Raw genomic sequence first — 25593 nt, 5'->3', positions numbered from 1 at the left:
GCTCCTCGGCGATAGCGCGTCGCTGGCGGTCGTGTTGTGCTGCCCTGGAGAGCCATCTCTTCTCCCAGTGGTCTAGGAGGGCGGCCGGGACTTCCTTCGCCTTGCCTATCCACTCGGAGCCCCTAGCCTCCTTCTCTATCGTGTACCCCGCTGGTCTGAGCGATTGTGACGCCCGCTTCCGTCTCGCCGGCGTGTCCTGTCGGAGTATGTGTGACGCTCTCGCGCTCGCGCTCCGAAGCAGGCTCCTTTTGCCGTTATTCCGTAGCCGTTACAAAAATATATCTACATGGGTGATTAATTTGGGGGGCAACGTCTTTTTGGCCTCTGCTGGAAGCATGTCAGCCTCAATGCTGGAGATCTTTTCAGTCATTAGTGGCACATGCCCTCTGCAGCGCAATGCAGTAGGAGGGGTTGTGCCCTGGTAGTAAAAGCTGCGTGTCGCAGAGGACGTTGATGAGTTGAAGAGCCAATGGATTTATATCCAGCCATGCTGTGCCTAACGCCTTAATTTCATTCTGACGGTCCGGGAAATTGTACTTGTCGTCGTTAGCACGCTCCTGGAAGAAAGAACCCAAGATGCATTTTCCATCATTTGTGCAGTTGGATGTGAAAATAGGTTATTTGGATGGAATTCGATATATAATGATATATCACATCATGCACGGCGCTGACATCAACAGCGAGGAATCTGACCTGAGTTTTGGTCCTAGGCAAGTAATAAATTCTTCTCGGGTCTTACGATGGGTCCTGGGACGGCGGGTTCGAGGCATTTCATAATTGTAAACAACCAAAGGTTGACAAGAAGATTACACCAGCATCCTCGAAGGCAGGGAGTGGGCTATCGTCTCACCCTGTAGAGAGGAGAAGTGAAGTCACATCGAAGTCAAACAGAGCAGCAGAGGATTGATCCTGGTGACTACCATCCAGTGAAAGTATGAGACCAAAACTGTCGATACATATCAGATCCTATTTCTACTTCGCAGGCTCTATCTAGCCTCGCCTTCAGGATACCCCCACTTCTAGGTCATCAGTTCTCAGTGGACCTATTTTCTTTTATTCTATAATCGCCGTTTGTCGCGCAGCCGTGGACACAGTCCAGAGCTGTTGGCTCAACGAATTGCGCCAAGTCGGTTGACCCCTCTCCGGGATTGTAATCAATATTGCAGATCACTTCTTTGAAGCCTGCCCGAATACGCCCAGATCTACGAACCTGCTCACGCGGCTGCAGGTCCATCGGATGTGGATGGTGTTTCAGATAATTCGAGTCGGTGCACCGAACTATTGTCGTCACAATCCCTAGCACAATCAAGAAGCGTTTCCTCGTTGATCCTCGGGCCAATGTTGCTGTTGCCGCCTCCCCCCACCCCGGTTTCGATCCACTTTTGGTTGTAAGTTAACGGAGGAGGGTTGGGGGGATCCAGGGACGGTCGCCTGACCACGTCTTAGCCGCTATTATTAACCTTCTCATGGACCACAGGTTACCCATCCGCCCAGTTCTATAGGAACTCATTGGAGGGCTGCATTTTCTTCAACTCCGTCAAGTCACTCCATAGTTCAACAATATTAACGGAGACCTACCGCACCGTTCGACCACTCAGGGAGCCAGAAGTATAGATGGCCAAGCTGACAGCGATGATGGCTGAGATAATCAGACTGAGAAATGCAAAAGTACGATCGGCACATAGAGTGATGCGGTAATACCAATCATTACTTGCGCCACTGACGTACACGAGGTTAGGGATGTCAGCCGCGCGCGACCTATTGGAGAGAGCAACAATCTGAATGTTGATCCCCACACGCCCAGAAGCGTAGAGAAATTTAAGTACAAAGCTGTTCACATCTGATAGCCGAGCGGCTGCTGCCAGTCATCCAGGTGCAAGGTCACTGGTGCAACGCATCATCAGAGTCAGACGTAGAATGTTCCAAGATTGGCCTGGTACCAGAGTCAAATTATGGTATGCCTCTTGGCGTATAATGGAGCACCCAATACCCCAGGCTCTTAGTGTCGTTGTAGAACCTGTAGAGCTGACGGAATCCAGGGTAAGGGTGATGGGCAATAATTCGGTAATCCGATGAATCAATTTTATTTCTTGTTCTATCTGAAAGCCACAGAGGTCGCGCGATTTTTGCAAGTAGCCTAGGACGGCAGAGTCACCGCCGTGTATCTCAGACTCAGTGCCCAGCGTTTGCCAGTTCCCAAATAGAGTGGATGACACCATCGTGTTGGAGAAAGGCAGGTTATATACGTTAGTACCCAAAACAGTCGCGGTGAAGGTCATAGCAGTACTGGTCGGAAAGGACCTTCCTAATACCAATCCGATTTGAGCATGAGCACACTCCCCACGTCTCTCATTGACATGGTGAAGGTCTAGGCATTTAAATTGGGGGTGTATATTGCGGTATCAGCTCCTATTCAGGGATCCGATTCTGGCGCATAATCGAGAGGGGCGTATGGCCACTCATGGAAATTGACATCGCTTTTATCCCCATAAATGACCTGTTGATCAACTGCGTAGTCGGCTCTAACTTAACGTCGGTTAGCAAAGCCGGTATCTATCTAGCAGCATCATAAAACTGTAAGACGGGGTACACATATCCCAAGTTCAGAGACGTGAGCCAGTTGAGGACAAATAATCTCCAAGAGAGTTCTGCAGCACCAGGATCAGAGAGCTATTCTAAGTTGCAAGATTCGAGTTTGCTGGTGGCAGTGTAAGCCTCGTAAGCAACCATGTTGGAAATTGTCGTTCGCGCAAACGCCGACAGCAGTGTGATAAATGCGAAGTGCAAGAGCCGCCAAGTGCACCCACGCATGAGGGCAAATAAGCTGGGCAGGTCTTGGTTTCCGCAGATATGCTGCTGGCGGTTCATAGGCTCTTCTGGGCACTCCTCGGGGCGGCCCTTGCTCGTGTATCAAGGCCATGCGGGCGGTCTTGAACCAGACAAAGTTGAGGGCCGTTACGAGTATAGGGGCTAACAGGGCATTGCACACCACGTCGACCGCTTTTGCTTGGGATTGAATGAGTTGGCCTCATATTGTTTCACTCGCCAAACTGCAAAACAGCTTTGCCTTTGTACCGGTTTTGGCTGTCCATGCTTTCAGGGCGACTAGCGCCACGAGGAATGAGGCTTACCACCCGCACTGAAAATGTAGCTCTCTAACAACCTGGAAGGTGTGTCAGTGGATCTTTCGCCTCAAAAATGCAAGTGCCCTCATCCTCGGGGTACTAGCCACCTTTTTGCTTCAAACTATGCTAGTGATCTGGGTAATCCGATGTGGAACTGTGTCATCCGACACAGTGAACGGTGTCTACTGCTCACCCACTCAAGTGTTTACTCTACTTAGCCATACTTGACTTCTGGTATCTTCTGTGATGAGCGCGAAACCCCTTTCACGTGCTCACATCCGCCGACTTGTATTTGGTCCTGATACGCCATGGTTGAGAGATAATCATGAAATGCAAGTCTTTGCATCAACAGACTTAAAGTTGACATGCCATCAAGACATTTTTTCAATAAAAGATTGCAACTTCAGCTGCACTGACTACTTCAGAAGGTGGAAATTCCATCGTGCTCAGATGAACCTCCCCTGGCTCGGGTTCTGGACTTTATCGAGTCTCGGCTTTGCAAATTGCTAGTACTTTCTTCCATGACCCCCGGCAGGCTCTCCGTCAGAAAAGCCCTGACCAGCCGAGGTGGAAAGGGGCAGTCGCTACTACACGGCTTGATACGACTCATCGGAACAAAAAGGAGGAAAAGAGGTGGTGTGGCTGTGTTTGGACGAGGCCCCAGACTTGATATTTGATATAATCGATTGCATAACAAGTGCTTTTGGATAGTGTGTTCTCAATTTGTACGCGACACCCAGGTAGGAAGGCACTACTGAGTACGAATTGCGTCAGGGGATAGTAATACGCAATCTCTCACGTTGGAACTGTAGCCAGACGCATTAGGCGAGCGAAGAAAACACACAACGGACACATTTCCGGACCCAGGACTTGTAGATGAAAGGGATACATAATTTTACCCACGGCATAGAATATTCAATACACCTTCAGTGAACAAGTGCTTATATGCAGAACCCGAAACGGATCTCTGGCTTCCAACATTTCAGGTTACTCACTTGTCGTCATGATTTGCAATGCTGCACGTATCGCCGAACTGGAAACATATAGAATAAGCATGCAACTGGAAGTTTCCATTGATCATCTGATGCTTACACCGAAGTCAGTCGAAAATGCACTCCATTTAGTTATGACTACCCCTATCTCTGTGCCGCACGATCATATCAATCCCCAGTGAAACTCCAAAGAGTCCAATCGCCCAACCTCATTCCTAATCATAAATCCCGTATTTGATAAACTGATTATCAAGCCTAGCAGCTTCTCCAATATCGCTTACTCTTCGGCCCAAAGTTCAAATTCCTATTAACCCCACTCCTCCATGTCCTTCTGTACACACAAGAGTTCCTCGGCAGCAATCCACAATTGCGCCGTGCGCTGCGAGATATTCCTATCCCGCCACCTCATGCCCCTCGGACTGCCAAGGAGACCAGGAGGACTATACCCACCTTCAATCCCATAACTCTTGCTTGTGCTTGCGTTCCCATTATTGCCGTTCTCAGAGCTGTCTGCACCATCTCCCACGGCATTGTTCTTTATACTCCTCCGTATACGGCTCTTGAACACATCCTGATCCTCGGTGTGCTCCGAGCAGCTTGTCAAACTATCGAAGTCGCCTCTATCTCTACGCCATGTACTAGAGACTGTCGGACCGGCAGCTCCATCATGCTCTGTCGTCCCTCTCTCTGCCGAGTCGGCATCTCCATCAACTGCGGCTTCTTTCAATCTTCTGACTTTCTGGGTAAATCGCTCGAAGACAGCTACACGCTTTTCAGCAGCCTCAGCGCGATCTCGCCACATCTTGCACTCTCTTTTCGCCTCGCGCAACTGTTCGCTCAGGGTCCCAATGTCCATGTTGTCTCTTGTCTCAAGCTGTCGTCTCAAATGCAGCACCTCTTCACTTTTCAACTCCAGTTGCTTCTGCAGTGTGCGGATCTGTGTATGAAGGAGTGAGTTCCCGCTGCCAGGTCTTGGACTGGAACCAGGCATAGGAAGCGGGCTGGAACCATCAGCTTGGGGCACGCCGTCTCCACCAGCTGCCTGTTGGCCCAGATGGTCGATTGAAGATGCGGCTGAGGGGGGCCGCATGAAATTGATGTGATGAGCAATAGGCGGCTCTTCTTGATGTGGGACCATTGTGCCTAGCGATGGCGGACGTGAAAGCTCTCTGTCACGTTGTGTCACCTTAGATGGCGACACTTGAGGCTCATTTCGTGCAGCCGTGAACGTCAGCCCCGTTGGTCGAAGTGCGACTTTAGGCATTCTTGTTGGGGTGGCATTAGATAGCGCACGAGATGGAGAAGACCGGGGATTCTGATTGATGCGACTAATCGAGGTCTTGTATGTACGATTCGGAGTGTTGACCTTTGGTGTGTTTTCGCCCTTCTTGACCTCGAAGGTGCGTTGCGGAGTAACTGTCGCAGAGCCGACGGCTGATCTTACAGATCTGGCCGGTGAGTCGTTCTTGGTATTTTGAGACATGAAGCTGTTTGAACTCCGCAAATCAGATCGAGACACTCCTGTAAGCGTAGGCTTTCGTCCATCTGGCGAGTCTTTCGACACGTTGTCAAACAGAGCTGCCATAGCCTTGACAGCGCCACCGACAGGTTTCGAAGTCGACCTTTGTGAAAGCGGCCGTGTCCCATTGTCTGTCGATGTTTTTGCAGGTGACACATTCTTAGCTTTGGATGGAGAGACATTCATTCTGGAAATGGCTGATTGCGGGGATTTGTCAAATATACCCTTCTTCTCAGGTGACAAGGTAGTTGGCTTGCTTTTCTCCTCCATCTTTCTGTTGAGGATCTTTCGCTTCCATTCTGGTGTCGCCGCCCTCTTTTCGACACTGATAAATGATTCCTCGCTGCGGCGGCTTGATAGATGTGCTGAATTACGGAGCTTTCGCTTCTCTTTGACTGATGCAGCCGAAGACGTGGGACTATTTGTCACAAGCTCTTTCCATTTGGCTGATGGGCTGCCTTTGAATTCCACATCCAAGTGGCCTTCACTCTCTTTCTTGGAGATCTGTTTGCCCTTAACCGACCTTGGAGCAGCCGGAGACGTGGGACTGTTTCTTACAGGTTCTTTCCGGCTGGCTCTCGGGCTACTCTTGCTCTTAGTCCCCATATCCGAGTAGCTTTCACTCTCTCGCTCAGATAAATGTTTGCCTATGCTCAACCGTGGAGATTTCCTCATCAAGTTTTTCAGAGACCACGGACTGGATCTTCCCGAAAGTCTTTTGTCGTCAGGGTTGTTAGCAGACTGAGCTGTCTCTTGAGGTTTGACATTCGACGGAAAATCTGGAGAACTGACGAGAGCCTCCACCACCGAAGGATGGAAACTAGGAAACTTTTCCATGTCCATTGGTGATGATAGCTGATCGTTGTCAGATGAAATTGGCTCCAAAGGCGGTCGATCAGCAGCCGCTGTCACATCACCGCCGTAGTATAGTTTCTGCAGACCTGAACTATCTCCCGGCAGCTCCTTCCCTTCGAAAGCGCTTGAATCATTCTCACTTTTAATCGTCTGTCGCTTTGCAGTCGACTTTCTCGAAGAAGTTTGCAAAAAGTGCCTCAACGGTGTGTGTCCTGCTGAAGACTCTGCAATTGAGCGGTGTTTGTGCTCATTTCCTCCCACGTCAATGTCCAAAATATTATGATCAGGAGCCGTTGATTTTCTCGATTCGGATTCTGGACGGGTGGGTTGACTGGTATCTCCGACTTCGATTGAACGTTCAGAACTCCTACGGCGCATTGCTGAATGTCTAACATCCTTAGTAGAGAGGCTATCAGAACTCTGCAGGGATGAGTCTGACTCCTTGGGTTGTGACACTTCAGATGCTTGTCTTTTCAACCTTTGCTCGGCGCGGCTTTCGGAATCTGCGGCTTCATTCTCGTTAGAGACGTCTCTGGTCTGCAGCTTATCCTCTTTACCAGGCTTGTAAGACACTGGCGTGAAGGATGTTGTAGCCAGGCCTATTTGACCTGGCTCCTCAGAATCGTGGTTGTCAGCAGGGCTTTCTTCTACTGTAGGGGAAAGCGCGTTTGTCGAATGCCTCTGTGCTTTGTAGGATGCGGAACTCGAAGGCCGCGGCCTTCTGCGCTGCACTGAGAGCGATTCGGTTTGACTGTCATAGCGACCACGTCCGCTCGATGACCCGTGTCCTGAAAACTTGTCGTGAGTATGCTTGAACTAACATTTGAGCCACGAGCCTTTATGCTAAAACTTACTTGGCGAGGGCGTAGGGCTAACTGCAATGGGCGAACTACTTCCCTCTTTGCGTCGGGTCGAGGGCCTGGGGGCGCTCCAATCTGGAGGCTTTCTCATGGAGAAAGAGTCTGACGCCGAGGACCGCAGTTCTCCCCTTCGGTTTTTTTGTCCGGAGTACATGACATCTCTTTGTGTTCTGAGCGCATTCAAACTTCGCAACTGTCGGACTACTTCTCTCCAATGAGTGATAAGCATCTCCGTAATATTATTTGCCACGTGTATTTTGTCAACCGTGATCAAAGCTGGTGCTTCCAGCCTAGGTGTTCTGGACTTCTTTTGCTTCTTTGACCTGGGTGGTGTTACTGGTAATAAAACGAGACCAGCGGTGGGGTTTGCGATCTTCATCTTGTAGGTGTTAATCAAGTCGCCGACGAGAAGAGGCCCAAAGATGATGCCTAAAGAACTATAGCCCATCAAGTCTGCTGTTGGTAATGGTCTACCCGTATCGTCTTCCCTCGGCGCGTTCTCTGCTACTCTTCCGATGAAACACAACAAGCCAAACACGGCACATATTAGCTCTCGTTGATGCTGCAACTCAACCGTACCGATGGCTAGAGCAATAAGTCTTGCTCGCAGCTTGGTTTCTCTGGTTTTCGTAACCTCGGGGTCAGTATCAAGTTGACTATGGATGGCGACAAGGGCATCGAAGAGGGCAAGAGACCCGAGAATGCCTCCAGGCAAGCCAGCCAGCAGACGCTTAAAAGTAGAAGCAACATCATGCACGCCGCAGTTGAGATGCGAGGGAAGATTGGGGTTCCTCGTTGTGGTGGCAATCTCGTCGTTGTTCAGGTCGGCACAGTAATACTCATAGAGAGCGTTCACAACTCGTACTGATCCCGGCACGCGAAATATGCCTCTTGCTTCAGCTATTGAGGAAGATCAGTGTTGTCTCGTTTACATGGTGTCTCTGGGGACTGACCACGTTGAACAAGATATTGTGCAGTTGCGCGGAAGCATGTTGGCAACACTAGGGAGCCAGGGGCATATTCGGTCGGCAAGTAGAGCGTACTCTTCCCACACACTCTGACTAGACCTCGCAAATCCACATTCTTGAGGCCGTCTCTCCTCTGGTGATGCACAAAGTCGAGTGCAATATCGCTGATGCTTCGCCGATGGCGGAGTTGTTGGTTCAATCGAAGAAACGCCGCTTCGGTGGGTTGACTGGACGAGTTATGTCCGAACACCCTCGATATCCAGCTACCTTTCCTGTCCGGCAGAGACGCAGATATAGCTGGGTTTACCTGCTGTGCTGTCAGTGCCAGCTTGACTCTAACGTCTTTAACTTGGACCTACTGCGACCTGGGGGAAGTCTCCGGGCACAATTGGACGTATGCCATACTACGTTCCCGGTCAGCTAAACATACATGGAAGTATACTAAAGCACCCAAAAACTCAACCTTCTTAGCAAGTCTGTTGTACTCATCCACAAACTGCTCGCGATCATCAACCTCTTCGCCTTCAGATGCAAGCCCGATGTCTCCGCTTGACGATGTCCAAGTATTGCTGCTGCGAAACACGTTTCGGACCTGGTCATCGAGAACGCCAGCGGTCTGGGAGGTGGTCAAGTCAGAAATGGGTCGCGAGAAGGTGTTTTGCGAGAGAGGTGGCCTCCGGTTCTTAGTCTTGCGAGAGAATGGGAGCGGTTGCGTGGATGCTGAACCACCAGGAATCGCTGGCTCCTTGCCCTTTGCTGAAGTCGGAGCGGTATCATATCTATAAGACTGCATTGGAGCGACTCAAATAAAGAGCACCAGATGGATCCGGGGGGTGGGGGTAGGGGAACCAGAAAGGACTACAACTTTGGGAATTCAAACGTTCCTTCGACATTCACCGCTCCATCCATAACCTTAGCCAGGTGTTATACAGTGAGGTCTGTTTCAAACAATCTTCGACCGCTCCTTCCCTTTGTTTGATGGACTACTAGGCCACCCGCAGGGCGGCTTCGGACTTCTAGCTCCTCCATATGGGCCGTGCCTGCCGACCATGGTCAGAACCGAGGGCTGTGCATTTTAATATGGATAGGTAAGTTTTGATACTGCTCAAGGGGTAAGAAGAACCGGCGACACAAAGGAGCAATGAGACCAGAAATTTGTAAGGCAAGTTGTTATATTGCACCGACAAAACGTCATCCTTTTCGTGATCCGACCGAGGCACTTCAACCAACATACATTTGCCTCGTATAAGTTCCTCATAGAATTCTCTGGTTCCTCCCAGTCGAAAATGCCATTAAAATCGTCGAGTAGGGAAGAAGAGCTCTATAAGCTGCGCGCAGATCCATTTGCAACCAGCATGGTATTTCCCTGTCTCCCTAAAGAACGCCGTACGCCCTGCCATGCCAACTGGTGTTCTATTCTCAAACCCTCGTAAGCATTATCATCGTGGCGTCCAAACCTCACGACGGGGGGAAGTATTGTTCCCCTTCGTCGCCGTGGAAAAGGACATATTTCAGAATGTCCGAAAGGGAGATGATGCCTCTCAGGTGCCACTTATCGTCGATGACGACTATCCTGTGCACACGAGATTGACGAACGGTCTGGAAGATCGAGTCCAATCTGTCGTCCTCTTGGCATGTGTAGATACCGGGGAAATCCTCTGGTCTCTTAGCCAAAGCCTCGCCCACAGTCGACTTGAGCTCGTCATATGCACCACCCTTGATGCAGGGAATAACATCCACAGCCTCAAAAAGGTTGAGTACCACATTGTTCTTATCAACAACGGGTACACTGGAAATGTTATGGACGACCATGAGATTGACCACCTCAAGCACCGAGTCGGTCATGCGACAGGTCGCCAAGTTCCTGTAGGATCCCAAACCAATCTCCCGAATCGTCTGTTTCAAGAGGGACGTATGTTGCTCCGTGTTGACGGCAATAAACTTGAGGATGCGGTACTGAGTGATGACACTCACGACTGTCTCTCGTCCAGTCTCGTCGTCAATGTCAACTAGCGGTATGCGTCGCGCCCGGCTTCGCAGCATACGACTACATGCTTCGTACAGCGGGCGAGAAGGGTGGACGGATACTGTTTCTAGAGGCAGCACGCCTATTGCCTTCTCAATGTCTGCGACGATTACCTGTCAGCCATCCAACCACCACCTGTACACTTGATGTATTTGTGCATACCTCGCAGACTACTCAGTCGGAACTTCTCGACATTATCGATCTCGTTAGGGAACTGGCAGTAGTACTGAATCACATTTATGTAGTCGGTACTGGTGAGCAGGCCGGCGAATCGAGAATTATGCGAGTCCCAGAGGGGAGCAGATACGATTCCTGTGAACCAGTATTGATCAGAGCCCAAATTCTTCCAAAATGTTTCCCGCCGGCGGCGCCCGCGGCGCCCACGGCTAGAGTCGCATACCATTCTGAATGAATATGTTCAGACTCTTGCGAATTAAGAGGTCGTTGTCGAGAATGATGAGACGAAACGATAACGGCAGCACGTCGTAGCTTGTTCTCACTCGAAGGAAGTCGCGTAGGCCTTTCTAGGGGATTGCATTCTGGTCAGTCCTGAAGCCACCCAAGCCGCGCAAGTAGAAAAAGGCAGGCGCAGGCCACGCGACCCGATGGTGGGTGAGAAGCAATATGTGGCTAGGGACTTCGACAGCAGACTCATTCCGCCAAAACGTCAAGCAGGCAGGCCGTGAGGTTACTTACAAGACCTTGCATCTGCTCCTCGTCTATGGGAGTCATTGGGGCTTCTGCGGCAACAGGGACTGTGTGACTTCGAGATTTGGGTCGTAGGAAGGATGACGGTGCTACGAAGGAGATATCATGACCCGGCGCAGCGACATTTGGCGGCGGTTGCGGTATGGTGGAGGGGGGATGCTGTGGCTCGCCTGCGGGGCAGTCTTGGGCCTTTGCTGCATCCATGCTGCTAGTGGGACACCCAAGAGGGGGACGTTCAAGCTTTCCCAGCAGTCAGATGAGCAGATGTCGTGAATATATAGATGGCCCAAATTGGACGTTCTTGAGGTTCTGGCGAGGTCGAAATAGAATGCAGATGAGCCGGCATACGAGGAAATCAAGCCGGGTCGTTTTAGAAGGCCAGGGTACATAAGTAACTGCATAGCCTGATAAGAGCAGCTTGCTGTTGATCGGTGGGCCACCCGGGCTTGTTCCGCGGCTAGCAGGTTACTTTGAGAACCGCCAAAAGGTCGGTTGTCGGTTAACAGCTTTGATTTTTGGTCAAGATCGCAGGGGTTTTGACCGCAGATATGACCCGTCACTCATTTAGTAGGCGCGGATCAATTTCGATTTGAATTATTGCTGCATTGCAAACAACTGCAACCCGTGGTTGTGCCGAATGGTCGACCTTCGACCTTCGATCTTCTTGGTTCCTCCGGTTTGAAAGCTTGAAGATTGTATACAGCTTGAGATGAGATAAGCTAAAGTTTCAAGGTGACGTTGGAATGCCTGGCTACAGAATTCCAGCTATCAGATATGGTTCATGCAGCGAGGTGAGAAGTACAATAATGTCACGCTAGAACGACCCCGAACAGCCTTATGCTTCATTAGATTGCTATCCCAGGAGAAGCGATCGACAACTGTTCAGGTTATGAAATCTCTGTCTCGCGATAACTCGATAAAGCACAATGATCATCCTCACTATTCTACAGACTCGTCCTTTTTACACTGTCGCTTCCTCCCTGACTGTTGCCCAGTCGCCCGATGATGTCGGTGGAGAATGTGGGTTACCTGCAAATGGATAGCTACGCAAGATGTGTTTGTACTGAACTGATGATATATCATACTGCTGCCGGGCGAGGCAATTCGATCTTTGACACTTGAATACGGGTAACTTGCCTTTCTGCTCGTATTTGATTTAGCTTTCCGAGTACAAGTACGATTGCCAAAGAAATAACCCGTGTTAGTCGCACAGTTACCGAAATCTCTTGAACATGGTTGTATGACATCTCGAGCCCCAACTCCTCCTTCGAATATGCGGAAGGACTGACCGCAGACTGGAGTAAAGCACATCAAAACCTACCGACAATCTTTTCATATTGAATTTGATGTTGCCCTCTCTAACAGTCTTGGACATTGTATATGGCACGTACGATCCCAGTGTTAAAGCTGGACTTTTGTCGTCATCTGATAGCATGGTGGTGGGAAATATTACCGAAAATAGTCAGAGGGGCAACAATAAAGAGTCAGAGAGAAGGCAACAGCAGTCTCCGCAGTGCTGATGAGACATCACGCATCCGATCCATCGATATGATGCCGAAGGTCAATACTTAACTAGTTCCAGATGTAACACGTACATGCTTATGGAAGGTTCTTGTCCACAACTGGACTGCAGAAGTTGATTACACTCTGAATAGCTTCAACTGCTAGCCCTGAAGACAAAGAGGGGCTGTGGCGAAGACCGTCACAAGCCAAAATTTGGAGCTGTTGGAGGTGGGAAGATACGGTTGGATCGACCACGGTTGGGTAGCACAAAGTGGGCTTTGTTCCAAGACAGCACTTCAGCACGAGATTAATTGTTTAAAACGGGAGCTAGAGATTTTCGAGGTGTTGGCGCGGGTGACTTTGGAAAATGTTGGAGACCTTGAGCTGCTTGATAGCTGGGGTTGCAACCTGACCATCAACTTCTAAGTTGGCCTAGAATGGACCTCGCATCCTGGGATTTCCAAAAGGAAGCCGCTGCCGACCCACATCCACATGAGCTGTACCCTCTAGCTGCACCACGCTTGCCCAGAACAACCGACACGACCTCTGACGACGCAAATCCTAAATAACGGGCGAGCGATAATCTCTTCAACGTCCACCTATCACCTCACACACGTCGTCACTTCTTAGGAAAAAAAAAGGAAAAAGTGACACATCCATTGCCATCACCACACGAAAGGCATCCCTTCGGCTCTGTGGGTCGATTTTCCCGCGAGTCCATTCGGAGCGTAGGAATTAAAATCCAACATTTGGGTTAAAGCAGCCGCCTGGTAACCAAAGAGCTCGCTTTCACCTCACGCTCCACCATCCAACCGTCACCGACCATCTTCTCTCTCCCATCGCACCACGCACGCTAAATTTCACAACAAACAAAAAAGTAGGCAACGCTATCATCGACGACGACCTCACTTACCGCCCATCGCGATGGGTGTCTGCCAGTCATGTTGCGGAGGTAGGGATATCATGATTTGAGCTGTTTTGATGCCCGCGTGGACTGAAATGTACCGATCTAGGCAAATCCCGCGACGGACTCTACGAGCCTGTGCTTGCCGATAGCGAGCGCGAGGCTGTCGCTGACTTGCTTCAGTATCTGGAGAACGTGGGTATCCGGCCTGCCGATATCTTCGGTATCAATTTCCCCCAGCTTACCGTGTATCAGCGCGGCGAGACGGACTTCTTCTCGGGCGAACCCCTTCGAGCTCTCAGCACCCTCGTATTCTCCGAGAATATCGACCTTCAACGAAGCGCCAGCTTGACGTTTGCCGAGATCACAGAGCGAGGTACGTCGAAGATAGCCAAGAGACTGGCTGACGAACACCCTGCCGATAAGAGCTTCCCTCAGCTCTATGCTCGAATCAACGTGAGACGACAGATAGACTGACCATGGCTGCAGATGTCCGCGAGGTCGATCGAGACACGCTCGAACCTATCCTCTTCCTCCTCCAGAGCCCCGACATCGAAGTCCAAAGAGCAGCCAGTGCGGCGCTGGGAAACCTGGCGGTCAATAGTGAGTGAGCAATGCCCCGTGGCGGTGGCTTGCGTGCTAACTATGGCCTGTAGCCGAGAATAAGGTCCTGATAGTACAACTTGGCGGATTGCAACCACTGATTCGCCAGATGCTCTCGCCCAACGTCGAGGTCCAGTGCAATGCTGTTGGCTGCATTACCAACCTCGCTACTCACGAGGATAATAAGGCCAAGATTGCACGATCGGGCGCGTTGGGCCCTCTAACACGCCTAGCAAAGTCTAGGGATATGAGAGTACAGCGAAATGCCACGGGAGCGCTTCTCAACATGACACATTCTGGTCAGAGCAATTTCACAAGCCCAGATTATATGCTTCAAACAGCCACTGACTCCCAGACAGACGAGAATCGTCAACAACTCGTTAATGCTGGCGCGATTCCCGTGCTTGTACAACTTCTCTCCTCTCCCGACGTCGACGTCCAATATTACTGCACGACCGCCCTGAGCAACATAGCAGTGGATGCTAACAACAGACGGAAACTTGCCCAGACCGAGACGAAGCTCGTTCAATCCCTCGTCAACCTCATGGACTCGTCCTCGCCCAAGGTGCAGTGCCAGGCTGCACTTGCCCTACGTAACTTGGCGTCGGATGAGAAGTACCAGCTTGATATTGTCAGGGCCCAGGGACTGAATCCGTTGCTTCGTCTTCTCCAGTCGTCGTATCTCCCCTTGATCCTGTCAGCAGTTGCTTGCATACGAAACATCTCGATCCACCCAATGAACGAGTCGCCCATCATCGAAGCCGGTTTCTTGAAGCCGTTGGTTGATTTACTAGGGTCAACCGATAACGAGGAAATCCAGTGCCACGCTATATCCACCCTTCGAAACCTAGCAGCAAGCTCCGATCGGAACAAGGCCCTGGTCCTCGAAGCCGGCGCCGTCCAGAAGTGTAAGCAACTTGTTCTGGACGTGCCCGTCACCGTCCAATCCGAGATGACAGCTGCCATTGCCGTTCTGGCCCTTTCGGACGACCTCAAGACTCACTTACTTAACTTGGGTGTCTTCGACGTCCTCATCCCTCTGACCCACTCACCCAGCATTGAAGTCCAAGGCAACAGTGCCGCGGCTCTTGGCAACTTGTCTTCGAAAGGTGAGAATTGACATGGTTGTGCTACGCTTTTCAACTTGTACTGTCAGCTAATTCGGACCAGTGGGCGACTACTCCATCTTCATCCAGGACTGGTTGGAACCGAACGGCGGAATTCATGGTTATCTGAACCGGTTCTTAGCCAGCGGGGATGCCACTTTCCAACACATCGCCATCTGGACGTTGCTGCAGCTGCTTGAGTCCGAGGACAAGACGCTGATCGGACACATTGGCAAGTCGGATGAAATCGTCGAGATGATCAAGCAGATTGCGAACCGCCAGATTGAGTCTGACAACGAATTTGGCGAAGACGACGACGAAGGCGAGGTTGTCAACCTTGCTCAGCGATGCCTCGAGCTCCTAGGGCAGAGCATGTCGAAGGCTCACATTGAGGGCTAAATTGTTCGATAAGCCGCACTTGTGAAGGACTCGAACGAGACTACTTGTGCCTCAATTCACGACTGCCTTTTATTCGGTTCAACCCCGTTATTATGTTCGATAATTTCTACCTTATTCTTTCAGCATTGACATTGACTTTGTGGTTTGGCAGGGAGTTGGAGGCGTATTTATATAAGCAGGCATTGTAAGACTTGATGGACGGCTGTATCATTGGCCCTTTTGTTTTTAATCACTCATTGGTGCATATCCCTTGGTCAAGTGGTTTGGCCAAGGAAGGCGTAATTATGGAATTGCAAGCTTTATGTTAATGCGGACTTAGCAGCTGAGGGCTGCAGGGTTTCCTTTGTACCACTCTATCGGCATTCATGGAACACTAAAAGACTTTCTCGACTTTATGTTACTCCTAGTTAGCCGTTCGTAATACTCGTAAGATGTTGGCCACTTGTCGCGAAGACCTTTTCGTGGGAAGCCGTTGCTAGATCAAGTAATGCATTTTTAAACCATCGATACTCCTTGCGGTGCATCCAAACTATGCGGCGCCGCAACCTGTGATGCAGTGTTCCATGTTTCAGATGTTGGGAAATGCTCCTGAAACCGTCCAGGCGTATCCGATTCTATGCTTGCTTTTCCATACCTGGAAGGACGAACTTATTCTGACGTCGTGTCGACAGGTTTCAGCCCATTGTCGAATTTGGACCACCATTTCAGAGGATTCCACCCGTTCAGATATGATGTTGCCACGACCTTCCCCTTTATCAAGGCCAGAGGCAAGGGGCCGAAGTCACGGCTATCCCTGGACCAAGGCAGATTATCGCCCATGATGTAGCAGTGGCCTTCGGGGACCTGGTGACGGGTAAATATGTATATATTTTAATGACGAATTCAAGCAATGGACTCCAGTAGCCCAAACAACCGCCACCACGAGCAGGAGGAGAAAATCAGCGTACCTGGATCATATGATTGCGGTTTTTACAATCAGGGCTGTTCATCAAAACATAGTCGCCTGGCATGCCAAGCACGCGCTTGATCCCCTCCTCGCCGGGCTCGATGGGAATATTGTAAACAACGCAGTCGCCGACCTGGACATTGCGACCGCGGCGGCACCGCCGGTCGATGATGACAGACTTGCCGAGGACCGGGAAGGTGGGCATCATGGAGGCGCCGGAACCGGAGCCCCAGGCCACACCGTAATTCCATATCAAATGGGCAAAGGCGACCGACTTGCCGATGGAGAAGAGGACGCGGAACGGGTGGCCATAATAACGGCTGGTGAAACCCATTTTGAGGGGCTATGGGGTTGGGATCATTTTATGGCAAAGAGGTCTTGGCATCACAAATGAAGTCAAGACGTTAGGGTCAAGACGTTGGGGTGAGATGAAGAGCAGTAAGGAAAATTGCCTGTGGTTCTTTACAGTTGAGTTCAAGCTCCATCCCGAGTCTTCACCCAGGAATCCCGGTTTGACGGAGCTCGGTGATTGGCCCGACACCTCGAGCTCTCTCCATCAGCCGAACCTCAATCTCTGGACTTCGATGGAACAAGTAACTATTGTCGACCCAAACTTCTCCTTACCTCATAAACGAGCATTCCACGAGCTGTTGTAGCCTAGCTCGTCAAAGCCACCCGCCCAAAATGCAGCCCAAACGCTGCCTCTTCTCTCCGGCCCACGCCCTCTATCGAGTTTTCCTCTCACCTCTCGACAACCCATCCACAACGGCAGCGCATCGCAACACATTCTTCCTCCGCCCAGCTACCTACCACCTCTCCCCGCGGCTCTTCACAACCACGGCGCGCCTCGCCCGCATCGGCCACAAGGGTCCCCAAGTCAAGACGCCCAAACCAAAGACTTTCCGGTTTCCGTCCGATTTCGCTATTCCGTTTAAATACGTCCGCGTCGCCAGCCCCGATGGATTACTGTCGGAGCCCCAGCGCTTGCGCGATGTTATGGGTCAGCTTGATTTGAGCAAGTACAAGTTGCAGATGGTTGCGCCGCCGCCGCAGCCGAAGAGCACTGCTGAGGCCGCGGAGGAGGGGAATGAGGAAGAGGAGGGGGTGATGAACCCTCTCGAGCCCAACTCCCGTCCCGCTCCTGCTGAGGAAGCCAGCTGGGACACAATTCCCACCACAGAAGAAACCTGGGCCTCGTCCTCGTACACCACCAGTAGCTCCTCCTCCTCCTCCCTCGACGCCTTCTCCGCCGACCCCTTCGCACGCCCCGACCCCCCCGCGCCCATCTGTCGTATAATGGATAAGCACGCCGCAGCCGCAAAGCTAGAGCAACAAATGAAGGAAGCGCGGAAGAAATCGGTCGCCTTCAAAGAACTCGAACTTAACTGGGCCATTGCCGAGAATGACCTGGGGTATAAGCTGAAGCAGCTGAGGAAATTCTTTGAGAAAGGCATGAAAGTTGAGATCATGCTGGCGAAGAAGCGGCAGGGCAGGGCAGCGAGTAGGGAGGAGGGGGATGCGTTGTTGGAGAGGTTGAGGGAGGCGGCTAGGGAGGTGGAGGCGAAGGAGACGAAATGTGAGGGGAAGTTTCCGGGGGTGGTAAGAGTTACGTTTGAGGGGAAAGAGAAATAAGGGTTATCGGTTGAGGGTTGAAGCTTGAAGGCTTCTGAGAGGTGCAGGGGTGAAGGCCTGAGATGAAAAGTGCTGAGGCTCGGCCAACTTGGGTTGAGCCGCGCAGTTTTGACGCTGGTACCAACGCTCTAGGCACCATAGAACAGGGTCTTGCGGGGAAGGATGGACTTCGATCAGAAAGCTTTGGTCGATGCCACAGCACCCCAGCACACAAAGACGACGATAGCTTGGAGCAGAGATGCTGTGATCAGCAACGTGGAGGATACCCAGGTGTCTCTTTCCCATTTGGCAGAACTCCGCACTCATAGAGTTCAGAGCTGTACGATATTATATAACTTGGAGGCATAAGTGTGAATAGCACATTTCTGCACAATGTAAATTACTGACGAAGTCGTTCGTATATCTTGACTGTCTGACGGTTAGGGATATCTAATCCTCCATCTAGCCGAGTTAGGTAGTTAGCTTGCTTGTACCTCTCTATCTTGGTACAACCAAGAGTCGAGGCGTTTTGTTTCTCTACGCAAAACATATATTATATATACATCATGCAGACCAGCTTTCAAAGCCGGTCCAAAGCCCCATTTCCGTAAAACGCCAGAGGCATATGATTCTCTCCAATATGTCCCTTCAAATCCCTAAGTCCAGCCGGATTTCAAAATTCCCAGAAAATGTTGTACACCACCCATAGCATCAAGTCATCATCGGTCTGCGTGTTGTCTGCGTCTGGTCTAACCAGGTCGAAATCCAAGTCCAGGTCGAGATCGAAATCGAAATCGAAATCGAAATCGAAATCGAAGCTATGCCCCCTTCACTTGACGACAAAAAAGCATGCCCCAAGCAAACTAAACGCAATCGCCGTAGTCACAAACCCAGCCGCGACCTTTTCCCCCATCGAAATAGGCTCCACCACGGGCATCTTGGTCTCTATCCCGGCCCCGGCATTCGGGTCCCCCTGAGAGGTGCCGCCCGTATCCGCCGTGACAGGCGCCTTGCCCTCCGCGGCCGTCTTCTGCACCAACGTATACATGATCGCAGACAGAGCATTCATCTGCTCTCCCACGCCGACCAACCCGTCATTCTGCAGCGATATGGTCCACTGGAACCCGCACGCCGTCCCGGAAATGCCCTTAAACTCCGCCGCCGACGGCGAGCCATTGCACATCTCAGCCGCGGCTGTGGCGGTCGATTTCAGGAGCGGCATGACAGTATCGAATGTAAAGGGCGCCATTTGCGCGGTGCCTGCCATCCAGCGCGCCAAGTACCCCTTGAAGCTCTGCTGGTCCGTGTCGCAGAAGCCGCCGTCCTCGCAGGGCTTCTCCACCATGATGCCGTTGTCGAAGTGATAGGTCGACGTCTCATTCAGCAGGCCCTCGACGCGCGCTTTCCACGTCGTGTTACCGCCCGTGTAATTATACATAACAGCTGAACCGTGCAGGAAGATCCCGGCGTTGTAGGTCCATTGCGCTTTGTCGATTTCCTTGCACCCCGAGTCAACACCGGCCCCGTCGTAGACGCGGAAATCGGACGAGATAAGGTTCGTATCCGTCATCCAATCGTAGACTTTTTCCGCCCAATCGGCGTAGGTTTGGTTACCTGTGAACCGCGCTAGCCGCGAGGCGATATTGAAGAAGCACCCGTTGGAGATGGAGTTTTTGTAGTTGAACCCGTTGTTAAAAGTGAAGATCTGCCACCTGAGTCCCCCGCCGCACGTCGCGGTATCCCATCGCTCCACGTACTCGTTAAACGTTGCTTGCGCCAAGGCTAACCATTGTGGTTGATCCGCCGGCGGGTTAGGGAAGTTGTTTTCGGCTGCCGTCATGGCCGCCATGGCCCAGAAGCCCTGGTCGTCGTTTCCCTCAGTCCGCGTCTGGTTCGTGGGCATGAAATCGCGGTCGTCTCCTGCCTGGTGCAGGAGAGCCTGCGATGTGACGTCGTTGTATGTCGTATCCCCTGTCAAGAACCAATAGTCGATCATGGTCCCGAACATAGCCCCTGCTTCCCACCAAAAATACGGATCCGGGAGGTTTCCTGGCACGTCGCCGGTGTTGTTGCCCGTGTAGTATTTTAATAAGCCGAAGGCGGTTGTGCTAGCTGCGTCTTTGATGGAGTCATCGCTGTTGAAATCGACTGTGATGGCGCTCCCTGTGCCCGCCAGCAGACCAAAGATGCCTGCTACGCGAAGTGATGAACGCATGATAGAAAAAAAATGGGCTATGTTAACGAATGGATTGTCGTCCGGTCGAAAATTGGTGGACTAGCTTGCCGAAATGGCGAATAAAATGAAGAGAAAGTGTTAGACCGAGATCATGTCCTGGAGATGGGAATCAACCGTCGGTCGAATTGTATTGCAAACAGTGACTATGCTGGCCCAGAATAGACCGTTGGCGCAATCGCGATTCCAACAAGAGACGCAAAGAATTAAAAAGACGATCACCTGGACGGGAATGAAGTGAAGCTAGGACAAAAAGACTCAACCTGGAGTAATTAGGAATGAAGGGACACGAAACGGCAAGGCCACTACGTGTCAAGGTTGAAAGAAAAGAAAGGGTCGGCTCCGATCTAGAAGCGACGGCACGACAAAGAGAAGGTTGTTGAGGAGTGAAATTACCACATCAGACAAGACACCGATACGAGAAAGGAAGAAAGAGGATCTCAAAATCCAGCGCACCAAGACCGAAGAGGATCGGCTACTAGCCAGGGCTTACCATGTACGAGTGACGTGATGATGGCCGTGCCCCTGTGCAAACTTGCCGCAATTGCAACAGATACAGGCCTACGACTTAGTGTCCCGGCCAGTCGTTTACCTTTTCGTCCCGCCGTACATAAATCGCCAGCTCTGCGGAACTTGGAAAGATGGGAGGGATGGGGCTGTGTAGGAGCCGATGTTCTTGAGGTGAAACCGTTCGAGTACGACCTTGGCGGAGTTTCGTCTCAACACGGCAAACCCGTTGGCCCCCTGTGGAGGGCGACATGACAAAGTAACAACAAAAGACACAAACGAGCGCGTGGCTTGACTCTGTGGAACTTCACAATCAGACAGACCTGAAATAGGATACGGGAGAAATGCAAGCACCGCGATTCTCAGGATCGCTTGTTCGAGCTCCTGAAGGATGAGAACCTGCGACGTGGTTGTTGAAGGAGGCTCAAATCCCCGTCCGAAATCCGGATCCGGTTGATGAAGAAAAAAGCACCAACCAGGCGGGTGGGACCACTAAAATGACATTTAGCCAGGGCTGGAATTCCAGTTGCCCGCGGCGGCTAACTCGGATAGGGAAGGCGTAGGGGTTCCTAGTGCACGAAGCAGATGCTTAGCTTGTAACGACCCCAGAAAAAGCCAAGTTGGAGTTTGAAGCTTGGCAGAGCGCATCAGTTGAGCGATCCGCGGTAGGTGGGCTTGACGGAGTCAGAATTAAAAGTTGGCCTTCCTTCAGTTGATCTTCAAGGGGTTCGTCGCAGGAAATCTGGATTCCGACACATTTCCACCGTTCGTCTGCTCGCAGATCCGTAGCTGTGGGCCTTTTAGAGTTTTGTTTTGTGCTGGTTGTTTTGGTCATTTTCACAATCAACCAACGCTTGCTGATATTATACTTTTGTCAGTCACACATCAAGTTGTTTCAAGGTATCGAGGCGAGACGCTGGAAGTTGATCGTCCGATAAGCTTCGCCCGTTGCCAGCGCCTTCTGCGGGCACCATGGGAAAAGTGGGTGTGCCGATTGTAGGCACATACTGGCTAGCGACAACGGATGTTTCTTGGCGTGCCCCATAATCTGCTATAGTCTTTCCTTTCTACGTACGTGAGGGAGACATAAGCAAACTTTTGGTATCCATAGCATCGTGTGTGCAACTCGCGAGTCGACGTCTCCAGAACCTTTGGGTATCATCATATCCTATCATACACGCCCGTCGTCTCCGCATCCCCACCATAGTAGCTACAATCCGGGAGAAGAGTAACGCTGCCCTATGCCTTGCGCTTCTTGGACGGAGGCGGGGAACCTGCATTGGCCTCGACCAACTCAGGAGCTTCGTCATCCTCCATGTCCTCATCCTCATCGTCTTCAAAGTCGGCGTCACTAGCAGCGTCATTGTCCTGCGCTTGTGCTTTGAGATGTTAGCTTAAGGGCACGTGATGCAGTCCAAATGGTCACTTACTGAAGTACTTGATGGCGCCGGGCCAGAGATCCTCGCTGAAAGTGACAGCAAGTTCCTCTCCATCGGTGAATATCTCGAGGGGCATAGGGTCGTCGTCTTCCTCCTCATCCTCATCCTCATCTTCGTCGTGGGTAGGGACCTCCTTTCCTTCAGCTCTGAGACGTTGTTTCTCCTTCTCCTTCTCCGTCGCCATCTTGCTTTCCTCAGCAGAGGTTCTCAAGCCTCGGAATCCGAACCAAGCGAAGAAGCTCATGCCGCCAAGACTGGTGTTATCAATTTTCTTCTTCAGCGCCTTCTGCTCGGGCGTGAAGTCCTCCTCCCGGATGGTGCCGCTTCCAGACACGCCCTTCTTCTTTTCCTGCTCCCAGACGGCCATGACCAGGTCGAGCAGGCCCGAGGTCAAGTCTTTACCGGGCTTCCACTTGATAGGGACAGGCTCACTGACGAGCGACCCATAGCCGGACTTGGAGAGACGGTACCAGAATTTCTTCTCGATGACGCGATCCTCAAAGTACTCGTTCTCGCTGAACTCGAGCTTGATGGCAACACTGCGAGGGTCACCCTTACCGCCATTCTCGATTTCAAAGCGGGAGACCGAGACGGATGTGAGGGAAGACAAGAGCAATGCCGAGTCAGACGGCTGGATGTACTGGTCCACCTCGGGCGGGGCCTGCTCGAAGACCAAGGGCCAGAAGTTGGGGATCTGAGCGATTGTCTGCTGTCGCTTCTCGTACAGATCCTTGGTGAGAGCGAATTGCTGACGAACTAATCACAGTGTTAGCCATCAATCTTATGCATCAGTCGATCGATCCATCTAGCCTTACTTATCTCGACCTCGACCTCCTCGAAGTCTTTCTCGAGATCTTGCAATTGCTCGTACGTGACGGCGGTTTCACCGGCTGAGGCTGCCATTTCGGTTGCTCTACTGAGTGAGATGTGCCAACGTTGGGAATTCAATCTGTAAACAAGTATGAAAGTGGGGATAAAAGTCGAAGGAAGGTGTTGAAGACTTGTAAACCAGCTATGCCGAATTAAAAGCGGATGGGTTGAATATTATGCAACTGGATCCGGTTCATCACATAACGTACCCCACAAGCAAGTTGGCCACACAAGCAAGTTGGCCACTTTTTCTTGGCACCGTACGAACAACCTTTTAATTAACATCTTTACACATACCAAGATGGGATCGGATTGGAAAGAAAGCGACATGATTCTAGCGTGTCAGGCGCTTCAATCGAAACCCGAATTAAGCATCCGACGCGCTGCCCAACTCTACAATGTCCCTCGTACAACTCTAGCTAACCGAAAACGCGGACTACTATCTCGACGCGATACTCGACAATCTAGTCATAAGCTTACGGAATCAGAAGAGTTAGCGGTCGTACAATACATACTTGACCTAGATTCGCCATCATTTCCTCCCCGGCTCCATGGTGTTGAAGCTATGGCTAACCGACTGCTCCGTGACCGTGGCGCTGGACGCGTCGGCGTCAACTGGGCCTCGAACTTCGAACTTCGTACGACGACAACCAGACCTTCGGACGCGTTTTAATCGAAGAATCGACTACCGACGAGCCTATTGCGAAGATCCTGACGCGTATCGCGCGTGGTTTACGCTCGTACGAAATACAATTGCGAAATATGGTATCCAAGAGGCGGATATCTATAACGTCGACGAGACAGGATTCGCGATGGGCTTAATCTCATCCGAGATGGTAGTTACAAGTGCCGAACGACGCGGAAGGCCTCGTACAGTCCAACAAGGCAATCGAGAATGGGCTACAGTAATCCAGGGTATTAATTCGTCCGGCTGGGATATCCCGCCGTATATTATTGTCGCGGGTCAAAACCACCTCTTATCCTGGTACGAGAATAGCCTATTCCCGTCCGATTGGGTAATCGCTGTAACCAGAAACGGTTGGACAACAAATGAGCGAGGCGTAGACTGGATTCAGCACTTTGATCGCTACACGAAGGATCGTACGAAGGGTGTTTATCGTCTTCTTATCCTCGACGGGCATAAGAGCCACCACTCGACTGACTTCGAGCTATATTGCAAAGAGCATACTATTATTACACTTAGTATGCCTGCTCATTCGTCACATAAGCTCCAGCCTCTCGATGTAGGCTGTTTTAGGGCTTTGAAAAGGTCGTACGGCAAAGAAATTGAAGACCTAATACGGGCGCATATAACCCATATCTCGAAGGAGGATTTCTTTTCGGCATTCTATAGGGCGTATCGTACGACTATAACTAAGTCGAATATCTAGGCAGGTTTCAGGGGGACAGGACTTATTCCGTACGACCCGGAATATGTGATTTCAGAGCTGGATATTAAGCTACATACGCCTACACCTCCTGGGAGCTCGTCTGGCGCCCCCTTAATCTGGGAATCAAAGACTCCAAATAACCCAACCGAGGCGCAATCCCAGTCTGAATACGTTAAAAACAGAACCTTACAGCATCAGAATAGCTCCCCGACGACAATACTTACGGCTATTGACCAACTTTCACGTGGTGCGACGGCTGTTATGCATCGGTTAGTTTTACTTGAGGATGAGGTTACTACACTTCGGAAGGCCAATCAAGAGCTAAGCCGTCGTCGAAGGACTAAAAATCGACAGCTACAAGATAGAGGATCTCTTAGTTTACGAGACGCTCAGGACTTACAGTCTCAACGGGATATTGAACAGCAGCTACAGGATGATATACGTGTAAGTCGTCGTCGTACGAGACCGGCCGAACCACGCCGACGGCGTTGTAGGGTCTGCGGAGAGCCCGGAAATAATGCTCGTACTTGTGAGAATGATAAAGATACGTACGAGGAAGAGGATTCCGATTAGTTTGAATTATTATTTTTTAGTTTACTTAAGTTATTGAAGTTATTCATACGGTGCCAAGAAAAAGTGGCCAACTTGCTTGTGGGGTACGTTAGATTTTCTGCAATGATGCTGGATTTATGGATCTGCCATACACCATCTTGGCGATAAACGCACTGCGCAGCTCTATGGTCGTGCGCATGCACAAGTTGGCCCGTGCCTTGCCGCCGCCAAACACCACGATCGCGAATCTACTTGCAGTATTCCCCAGCTCCGCGATATCAACAAGCGGCTCTGAAACCTCGGTGGCCACAAGCATGGCAATATTCATACTGCTCAGAAAATATTGACCAACACAAAGTATGCATCATGGGTAGTGTCAGAAGATAACCGAGAGCTCCAACTTGTAATGGCACTCAATTGCAGTCGTTTCTTCCTACTTTGACTTGGAGTGGTCCTGCCTCCCCTTCTTGGGCTGA

General features: G+C 51.1%; 10 protein-coding genes across 10 annotated transcripts; 3 read left to right on the top strand and 7 right to left on the bottom strand.

Annotated features, from left to right (window-relative positions):
- Positions 1 to 983: 983 nt before the first annotated feature.
- BCR38DRAFT_493692 (uncharacterized protein) lies at positions 984 to 2219 on the bottom strand (the record flags this gene model as incomplete). Its single annotated transcript, XM_040864708.1, has 3 exons — positions 984 to 1431; positions 1579 to 1855; positions 1991 to 2219. 3 exons carry the CDS (start codon positions 2217 to 2219, stop codon positions 1215 to 1217), a joined length of 723 nt encoding a protein of 240 aa, XP_040721496.1. The 3' UTR covers positions 984 to 1214.
- Positions 2220 to 7334: 5115 nt separating this feature from the next.
- BCR38DRAFT_329728 (uncharacterized protein) lies at positions 7335 to 8512 on the bottom strand (the record flags this gene model as incomplete). The annotated part of the gene is made up of 2 exons (XM_040854900.1): positions 7335 to 8251; positions 8305 to 8512. Coding segments are annotated over 2 exons (1125 nt in total), but the record flags the coding sequence as incomplete, so codon positions are not given.
- A 162-nt stretch (positions 8513 to 8674) lies between these two features.
- On the bottom strand, positions 8675 to 9112 carry BCR38DRAFT_330319 (uncharacterized protein; the record flags this gene model as incomplete). The annotated part of the gene is made up of 1 exon (XM_040854945.1): positions 8675 to 9112. One exon carries the CDS (start codon positions 9110 to 9112, stop codon positions 8675 to 8677), a length of 438 nt encoding a protein of 145 aa, XP_040721494.1.
- A 314-nt stretch (positions 9113 to 9426) lies between these two features.
- BCR38DRAFT_418331 (uncharacterized protein) lies at positions 9427 to 11064 on the bottom strand. The gene is made up of 4 exons (XM_040859218.1): positions 11042 to 11064; positions 10746 to 10869; positions 10508 to 10657; positions 9427 to 10445 (listed from the first exon to the last, which is right to left on the bottom strand). The coding sequence occupies exons 1-4, from the start codon at positions 11051 to 11053 to the stop codon at positions 9778 to 9780; spliced, it is 954 nt and encodes a 317-aa protein (XP_040721493.1). The 5' UTR covers positions 11054 to 11064; the 3' UTR covers positions 9427 to 9777.
- Positions 11065 to 11726: 662 nt separating this feature from the next.
- BCR38DRAFT_418328 (uncharacterized protein) lies at positions 11727 to 12078 on the top strand. The gene has a single exon (XM_040859217.1). The coding sequence runs from the start codon at positions 11835 to 11837 to the stop codon at positions 12057 to 12059; it is 225 nt and encodes a 74-aa protein (XP_040721492.1). The 5' UTR covers positions 11727 to 11834; the 3' UTR covers positions 12060 to 12078.
- Positions 12079 to 13480: 1402 nt separating this feature from the next.
- Positions 13481 to 15568, top strand: BCR38DRAFT_404930 (armadillo-type protein; the record flags this gene model as incomplete). The annotated part of the gene is made up of 5 exons (XM_040857903.1): positions 13481 to 13508; positions 13570 to 13836; positions 13950 to 14063; positions 14117 to 15172; positions 15234 to 15568. The coding sequence occupies 5 exons, from the start codon at positions 13481 to 13483 to the stop codon at positions 15566 to 15568; spliced, it is 1800 nt and encodes a 599-aa protein (XP_040721491.1).
- Positions 15569 to 16216: 648 nt separating this feature from the next.
- Positions 16217 to 16848, bottom strand: BCR38DRAFT_480375 (peptidase S24/S26A/S26B/S26C; the record flags this gene model as incomplete). Its single annotated transcript, XM_040863267.1, has 2 exons — positions 16217 to 16411; positions 16516 to 16848. 2 exons carry the CDS (start codon positions 16846 to 16848, stop codon positions 16217 to 16219), a joined length of 528 nt encoding a protein of 175 aa, XP_040721490.1.
- A 350-nt stretch (positions 16849 to 17198) lies between these two features.
- On the top strand, positions 17199 to 18146 carry BCR38DRAFT_404928 (uncharacterized protein; the record flags this gene model as incomplete). The annotated part of the gene is made up of 1 exon (XM_040857902.1): positions 17199 to 18146. The coding sequence occupies one exon, from the start codon at positions 17199 to 17201 to the stop codon at positions 18144 to 18146; it is 948 nt and encodes a 315-aa protein (XP_040721489.1).
- A 578-nt stretch (positions 18147 to 18724) lies between these two features.
- On the bottom strand, positions 18725 to 20643 carry BCR38DRAFT_22833 (glycoside hydrolase family 76 protein). The gene has a single exon (XM_040854298.1). It carries the CDS (start codon positions 20338 to 20340, stop codon positions 18955 to 18957), a length of 1386 nt encoding a protein of 461 aa, XP_040721488.1. The 5' UTR covers positions 20341 to 20643; the 3' UTR covers positions 18725 to 18954.
- A 1461-nt stretch (positions 20644 to 22104) lies between these two features.
- BCR38DRAFT_331585 (nucleosome assembly protein) lies at positions 22105 to 23207 on the bottom strand (the record flags this gene model as incomplete). The annotated part of the gene is made up of 3 exons (XM_040855071.1): positions 22105 to 22244; positions 22296 to 23060; positions 23120 to 23207. 3 exons carry the CDS (start codon positions 23205 to 23207, stop codon positions 22105 to 22107), a joined length of 993 nt encoding a protein of 330 aa, XP_040721487.1.
- Positions 23208 to 25593: the final 2386 nt, after the last annotated feature.

The sequence above is a fragment of the Pseudomassariella vexata genome (assembly GCF_002105095.1).
Source record: "Pseudomassariella vexata strain CBS 129021 chromosome Unknown BCR38scaffold_1, whole genome shotgun sequence".
Taxonomy (NCBI): Eukaryota; Fungi; Ascomycota; class Sordariomycetes; order Amphisphaeriales; family Pseudomassariaceae; genus Pseudomassariella; species Pseudomassariella vexata.
The sequence above is the reverse complement of the archived record's forward strand: the minus strand, read 5'-3'. Positions and strand labels throughout refer to the sequence as shown.